The sequence below is a fragment of the Mauremys reevesii genome, linkage group 5 (genome assembly GCF_016161935.1).
Source record: "Mauremys reevesii isolate NIE-2019 linkage group 5, ASM1616193v1, whole genome shotgun sequence".
Lineage (NCBI taxonomy): Eukaryota > Metazoa > Chordata > Testudines > Geoemydidae > Mauremys > Mauremys reevesii.
Window position 1 is genome coordinate 12,746,428 of NC_052627.1, and position 8,423 is coordinate 12,754,850.

The 8,423-nt window shown below is 38.1% G+C and overlaps 1 protein-coding gene across 7 annotated transcripts in view; it reads left to right on the forward strand.

Annotated features, from left to right (window-relative positions):
• Positions 1–7,070, forward strand: part of ANKRD17 (ankyrin repeat domain 17) — a 128,964-nt gene extending 121,894 nt beyond the window's left edge. For all 7 annotated transcript variants that reach the window (XM_039542732.1, XM_039542729.1, XM_039542733.1 and 4 more), the window contains 3 exons: positions 2,057–2,232; positions 2,802–2,966; positions 4,901–7,070. In XM_039542732.1, coding sequence (XP_039398666.1) covers positions 2,057–2,232; positions 2,802–2,966; positions 4,901–4,960 — 401 coding nt within the window. In that variant the 3' untranslated portion in view covers positions 4,961–7,070. The remainder of the gene's footprint in view (positions 1–2,056; positions 2,233–2,801; positions 2,967–4,900) is intronic.
• The last annotated feature ends 1,353 nt before the right edge of the window (positions 7,071–8,423 follow it).

Sequence of the window (8,423 nt, forward strand, 5' to 3'; positions counted from 1 at the left end):
AGGTGGAGTATGGGCATCGATTAGCGGATCAATTTATCACATCCAGATGAGATGCGATAAATCGATCCCCGATACATCGAACACTACCCGCCGATCTGGCGGGTAGTATAGACGTACTATAGTCACTACTTTCCAGGATACAGTCCTCCATTCTGTAAGTAGGGTAGAGCCTTCATTCCTTGTTTCTAAATGTATACTTTTACATTTGGCTGTTTTAAAATGCATTTTATTAGAATGGGCCCAGCTTATCGAGCGATCCAGATCTCTCTCTATGACTTCCCTGTCTTCCTCATTACTTACCACTCTGCCTATCTTTGTCATCCACAAATTTTATTAGCAATCATTTTATATTTGCTCCTACATCATTAGTGAAAAAGTTGAATAGTATTGGTCCTAGTGCTAATACCGGTGGACCTGCACTAAAATTACCCTCATTCAGTGGTGATTCCTGTTTTTAAAACTTTTTACTCAGTCATTAAATAAAGATCTAGATAAATCTATGTATAGTACTAATTTTATAATCAGAATGTCATGCAATACTAAGTCAAACATCTTACAAAAGACAAAGTATTTACATCTACACAGTGACCTTAATCAAACTTCTTGTCTCCTCAAAGAATGTAATCAAGTTTCATAAGAGCTATTTTCCATAAAAATTTGGTATTTATAGCATGAATTGTATACTTGCCCTTTAATCTTTATCAAATCACTCCCATTTCATATTTTCCATTATTCTGTCCAGGACTGATTAGCCAGCTTATAGTTATCCAGTCATTCCACTTTCCCTTTTTGAATATTGGCACATTATTAGCACTCTTTTCCAGTTTTCTGAAATTTCCCCTGTATTCTAAGATTTATTAAAAATTAGCATTGGCAGGCCTGGGATCTTCTCATCCAACTCGTTTCAGACTCCTGATTTCATTATCTGCTCCTGCTGGTTTAAATAAGTTTATCCCTAGTAGATGTTGTCTACCATCCTTAGTTATTAATTCTCTGGGCAGAATTAATTCTGCTTTGTAACAGAAATATTTATTGAACACTTGTGCCTTTTCTGTATCATTAGCAATTTTACAATATTCATCTAGCATTGGATCCTATACCATTTGTTAAGATTTCTTTTGTTTTTAAAACACTTTAAACACTCATTGTTTTCCTCAGCCCTGTCAGCCACAGATTTTTCCTTGATGTCTTTAGTATCCCTTAATAGTTTTCTGCCTTTCATAATACTTATCAACTGTTTCCCCTCTTTTCCATTTGTAAATGTATTACTTTTTAATTTCTGATTGATGCCTTCACCTTGCTACTGAACAAGGATGGGCTTCTAATTAAAGTCCTCTTTCTTGATTGTGTAATCATGACTTTTGGCAGTCTGAAACTGTTCTGTAAGACCTGCCAATTCTTAACATTTTTCTAAGTTTTTCTTCCCAATCAATTTTGCTCATAATTTTTCTTAGCTTTAGGAAATTAGCCTTTTTGAAACACCATCTGTCTGTTACCAGTTGAGTGTCCTCTGTTTTCCCATATTGAATGTAATCAGTTCATGATCACTGGTCCCTACGTAACCACCAACTTCCAAGTGGCCTGCCTCTTCATGTTACCACTTGTGGATGCATCTTCTTGTTTTGCCTATGAACTTCAGGAACCTTTTGATAAAGCCATCTCTTTTGACAAGCACCCATTTGTAGTATCAAACAGTCAAACTGAGGTTATAAGAGACCACACAGTCCTCAATTACCACAGTACAAGAGCCAAAAGGGGCAGGTTTCAGTATCCATAACTTGTGGAAGTTTATTTCTTGACTAGAAGTAATTTTTCAACATCCTCCGTTAAGTGGGATTTCTTCAAGTGATTGTCCGCACAGATTCCATTCTTGGTATATATGCGCCTCAGAAGTATAGTCTGAGTGGACAACACATCTGAAACAACCAAGGTTTCTGTAGAGCAAGGGACTATTCTTGTTGCGGAAATGCTTTAATGCAGAGGGCTTTAGTCTTAGCTGCCCATACAAGTTTATTAATATCAATATAATAATTGATTGTACTTGTTTCATTACTAGATAAAGTAGATTGGTGTCACAGTGGAATGGGAACTCATATGATCCACAGGCCAATGTCTGATCCAGGAGTGTTTTCACATCAAGCGATGGAGCGAGACAGTACAGGAATTGTAACCCCTTCCGGTACATTCCATCAGCATGTTCCTGCAGGATATATGGATTTTCCTAAAGTTGGGGTAACAATCCTAATGTTTCTGGCATCCACCTTAGAAATACTAAAGTTCCTACACTATGTTGTTTCTTAAGACAAGTAGACATTTTATAGCAGTGGTTCTCAAACTTTTGTCCTGGTGACCCCTTTCACATAGCAAGCCTCTGAGTGCAACCCCCCCTTATAAATTAAAAACACTTTTTAATATATTTAACACCCTTATAAATGCTGGAGGCGAAGCAGGATTTGAGGTGGAGGCTGGCAGCTTGTGACCCCCCCCATGTAATAACTTTGCGACCCCTTGAGGGGTCCCAACCCCCAGTTTGAGAACCCTGCTTTATAGTAGTCCAGTCTGAGCTGTGTATGTTAGAGTATTATTGATCTTTATTTTTCTCCAGAACAGTTGCAAGATACTAATCTGATACGAAAAAGTAAATGTACAGCAGATCGGAAAAATGTTTAAAACCATACTCTTTTAAATAATCCAAATGTAGGGAATTTCTAAAATGTAAAGTGATAATTTCTATTGCTACTTGATGTGCGTGTGTCTCTCTTTATATACACATGTTGATTCTGAACTTTTTCCCCCTGAAGGGTATGCCTTTCTCTGTGTATGGGAATGCAATGATTCCTCCTGTAGCACCCATCGCAGATGGTACTGGAGGTCCTATATTTAATGGACCTCATGCTGCTGACCCATCTTGGAACTCATTGATAAAGATGGTTTCAAATTCCACAGAAAACAATGGCCCTCAAACGGTAATACTGTGATTTTTTTTTTATTATTATTATTATTATTCCTGACTTATCTTCAACATAATCAGATACAAAAACAAATCATTCCCCAGGAGTATAATGCAAAACATACAAACTTGGGTATTTCCAGTCTTTCTGATTTTTCTAATTTAAATCTATTTTACTTGTACTAATTACAACTGAAGCACCTAATGCACTTATATGTAACAAGTGTAAAATAAAGTCCACTTTTTAAAAATAAGCAAAGAGTCACTGATGGCTTGTCAACATGGGGAAGTTGTTCCAGAATAAGGTAGGGTGTGAATTTAAGCATAATCGCTATTCCAGAATTTGTTGTTATGAATTGTTTTTTCAGTATCTAGTACCATGTTCACTGCTGGAGAAACCTTACGAATACAACATGTAACAAAGTAAAATCTATTGGGTATAACTGATAAATACTTTAACAGAGTTTAATATAAAAGCAAGCGCGTTTTATACAGTTAGGTATATAGTTGGATTTGGCTGGAAGAGGAGAAAGCATACAGGGAACCCTCTTCCTCAACTGCACTCATACAGTGAACTTCCATAATTCAGCAGAAGAATGAGGCCACTTGTGCAGCCAGCAGTGCTAGAGAACCCAAAATGGGTAACATTGGGACAAAGATTGATGGTGGGGCTAGGGCAATGGTTAAACTGATGTAGGAAGGGCCAACCCTCTCCCTGGGCACTCGAAGGCAATATGGCTCAAAAGCATAATGCTCCAGGTCTAATGCTGTGACAGTCTCACCTCCCACTAAGAAAATCATAAATTATATGCAGCAGTGAATAAACGACACTGCCCAGAAAGGTGACTTACGAGTTCTATCACATCTATATCACTTCTAGTACTTCTGTAGCAGCCCACCAGCATTATTTAACACATTTAACAAAAGAGCTAATGTAACACTTGAAACAGTTACTATAAGGGCTTGTCTACATGAGGAAATGAACTCTAATAGGTATTCTCCGATAGCTGCCCACGTGGATACACTTATTTTTTTTAGTTCACTGAACTTTTCAAAAGCTGAAGTGAAACCATTTGTAATTCCCCAAATCATGATGCTTTACACCTTGACCTCATAACTGACTCTGCTTGCATGATCCCCTGCATGCATGCAGAAACCGAACTGACTGCAGCAGGCACAGCATTAGCAGATCCAGTGGCAGGTTTAGGGCCTTAGTTATTATTTCCCTTGATCCTAGCAGGCTGGATTTCCTGATATACAGCTAATATAAATGTTACCGTATATCAGGGTAGAGTGACACATTGTAATTCTGTGGCATGATAGTTTCGTTTTTTTATTGAAAGCAATTGAAAAATTGCTGGGGGGGAAATGTTCTACATAGTAGTGAAGGGAATGTGTAGGTAGGATATGTGATCAAGGGGAGAAGCACAGGCAGGAAGGTGAAAGTGATGAAAATAATCTCTTCACACCCAGGGGCGGCTCCAGGCCCCAGCACGCCAAGCGCGTGCTTGGGGCAGCATGCCGCGGGGGGCGCTCTGCCGGGAGGGCGGCAGGCGGCTTCGGTAGACCTCCCGCAGACGTGCCTGCGGAGGGTCCGATGGTTCTGTGGCTCCGGTGGAGCATCCGCAGGCACGTCTGCGGGAGGTCCACCGGAGCCGCGGGACCGGCGACCGGCAAAGCCCCCCACCCCCCGCGGTGTGCCGCCGTGCTTGGGGCAGCGAAATGGCTAGAGCCGCCCCTGTTCACACCTCAGCTCTTCGGTATTACAAGAGGAAAACACTTAAGAAAATAACTTGGTGTAGTTTATTAATAGATGCAACAATTACAGAAGTGAAAAGTGAAGGCAGGCACTATAAATTTATATTATAAACATCTTAGCTAAGCCTAAAATTCTTAAATGTTCTAAAGCATCCTTGTAATACATCATTAGTAACACACCCTCTTTTTCAGGTGTGGACTGGAACTTGGACACCTCACATGAACAGTGTGCATATGAACCAACTTGGCTGAGTGGGATCAACTTGTTAGCCTGGAGATGCTTTTTATTCAGAGAAAAACACAAATGGCCGTTTAATACGCTCCCAAATCATTCTACTGATGTGCTTGACTGAAGTGTGTAGGCTTTTTGCAGAAAAACTTACTAACTGACCTTTTTCTGTGAACATTGTGACCACCCATTCCCCACCATCATATGTTTCAACTTAGTTAGCCTTTACTTTTCTTTTCTTCTTCTTTTTTTTTTTTTTTTTGGACATAACTTTCTGTTGAAACTGTTCTTTGGCTGGTTGGTTTTAGTACTGTAAACTGCTTCTAAGCAAACACAGAAATTTAGCAAAATTATGTAAACTTGATCCTGAAGTTTTAGAATGGCAAATAAATGTACAATTGTTTACATAACAGAAATGGCTAAGCAGAAAGTAAATTTCAATATGTCAGTATAGAGGCTCTACTTTATGTAGACTTAAATTAATGTGAGATATGTACCTTCATATTCAGAAATCTGGATGTTTCCTTCATACATTAAACTATTAATAAGCATAACTTTTCTACTTGTGTAATTTAAGTACAGTATAAAAGTGGGAATTATCAGTGGGTTTTCCCAGTTATATAAGTTGGATTTTTGAAAAGTCATACATCTGTTTATTTTTCTCTTGTAACCAGATACGTATTAAAAGTAAGTGTCCATTTTCTTCTATGCAGGGTTTTCAATTAAAAAAAAAAAAATAAAAAGCTCTTGGATTATGCCTTCTGGCACTTCCAGAACTGTCTCCATGCTCACACCAGTAGAGTTCCCCAGTGAATACTAGTGAACGTGCCATCCTGCAGCAGTCTGTTACAAATGACTCTTGCAGACGGGTGGATGCAGTGAGGTATGTTTAGTTCTTTGACCATTCTAAGTGCATCCATCTAGTTCCTCCCAATCACCAGAGAAGAAAAAATGTGTGACTGTTTTTGGGTGTTGGAGCAAGAGTAAGCACACCCACTGGCACTTAGCAGTAGAGATTCATTAATGACGCTGCCTCCAAACCAAGGCTTATTTTTCAAGAATTAGTGGCTTAATTAGAGCAGGCGATGTTTTATTCTAAACTGTGCGTCTGCCTAAACAAAGTTAATTTTGAACATTTCAAAATGAAATTTCTGTGTAAATGATCATCTTTAATAGCTTTTATCATGTTTTGCTTTTAAAGTTTCCTGGCATGAAAACACCAGTATGCTCTGCAAAGGGACATCAACAAACTGTAGAGCAGTAGTTCTCAAACTTTTGTGCTGGTGACCCCTTTCAGATAGGAAGCCTCCGAGTGCAACCTCACCTATAAATTAAAAACACTTTTTATATATTTAACACCATTATAAATGCTGGAGGCAAAGCAGGGTTTGGGGTGGAGGTTGACAGCTTGCGACCCCCCATGTAATAACCTCGTGACCCCCAAGGGGTCTCGACCCCCAGTTTGAGAACCCCAGCTGTACAGCAAGTTCAGAAGTACTAAAAGGCAAAGCCTTTGACAGCTTGAAACACACAGCTGTTTTAACCCAAGATCCCCATTTATAACACAAATGACTGTGTATGTGTGATATATGGTATAACCAAATTTATAAACTAGATCTACAAATCAACTAGTATTGTGGAAAAAAATCCAACATGGTCTATCATTTGCTTTTTGAAATAGAAGAATGTTAAAAGATAAAGCTTTTTAAGGGACAGTGTCAATCAAATCCACCCTTTTATATGGTGAGTTAGTCCTGACAAACTTTAGATAAATCTTAATTGAATGAATATCCCAAATTAATTAGATTAATTCTGTTTGTTGGCTATAAAACTGGATTTTTAAAATGCTGTTTCATAACTTACTATGATTACTCTCAAAGCCAGAAGGAAAAATGATTTTTCCAAATCTATTATACAGCCTTTTAAATACTGAGATGCTACGTTTGAGATGTCCAGAAGTTTATGAATACCAGTATCTGTATACATGCCCTAAGGTGGTGCTCTAAATCTAAGTAAACTCATTTTTCCAGCTGTCTGTGATTCCTTCTTCTGAAATCTAATGTATGAAGAATTGGTTGGATCAAAATGGATACTTAACTGAACAGCTGTTAATAAAAAACAATTTAAATTCAATTTCAGCACTTTACTATGAGTGGGGAATAATGCTATTAAGGTATTTTATGTAACGTGTACCACTCTCCTATAACTTTTGATTAATGCTTCTCCAGTGCTAACAGGGATTATTTTTACTCTTTTGAAATAATCCTTCTGAGGAATAAATACTGCTCAATATTTATTACAACAAAATGTATTCTGTGGGTCAAAAAAACTGAGTTTCTTAGGATGTGGTTTCTTATAAAGCTATCTGTATTTTGTTGACTTGAAAACAAAACTGTAGACACCGGAACATAGGCTGGAATGCCCCATGTTTCGATTGTGGGATCAGGCTTGTTAAATAAAATACTGGGGTTTTTAGAAGTCTGTACTAGGAACATTTTTCAGATACATTTTTTTATATTTCAAATGTAATGCCTTTTATTTGACCAATAAAAAAAGGAACATACTCTTTTGAGACCTGGCAGGGCTTCCCTATCTTTTTTTTAAATACATATGCATAGATTATTGGAGTGTGTATATGCAGAATACTTTATTCATTTTTCTGTTAATTAAGGAATGGCATAACTCAAGAAATATGAGCCATGAGTTAGTTCACTCCTTAAGCCCCAGTACGTTGTGTAATCTTTGTTACTTAGTGATAAAGTACTGTAATCTAGTTACTGTCTTGTGATAGAGGCAAGCCTGTCAGATGCCTTTGCACTGAATAGGCATTTCATAAAAATGCAATGCTGGCTCTTAGTTTAAACTATCTTCTCCCTTCATTGTAAAGGATAATAATTTTATAGTGTGAACAGACATTGGTTTTGAAATTTATGATGGATATCAAAATTTCTGCCTACTGTGTACAAATGGTATTCTGCACTGGTTTTGATACTTAACAGCTCCTTAAATACCCAATTCACAAGAGATGTAGTATGACCCTGAGGGTATGTCTACCCTGCAATTGAAAAACAGCAGCTGGCCTGTGCCAGGTGAATTGGGCTAAGGGGCTATTTATTGTGGTGTAGACGTTCAGGCTCACTCTGTAGCCTGAGCTCTGGGACCCTCACTCCTTGCAGGGTCCCAGAGCCAAACATTTACATCGCAATTAAACAGCCTCTGAGCCTGAGCACTACAAGCCTGAGCCTGGCATGAGCTAGCCAGGGTGCCTAACTGCGGTGTAGACATGCCCTTAGTCATTTTGTCTCCATAAATCCAGGACCAAGGAAACTAAGTTAAAAGATACATGTATAAAGCAAGATGCTAAGCTTCTGAGGTTTGCTAAAACTAAAATCTTGCAGTAGTCAAATTTCATTTGGGAGCAGGAAAGAGAAATCAAAATCAGTCCACTGGATTAATTTTAGACTTTTTTATTTTTGTGTATCAAAA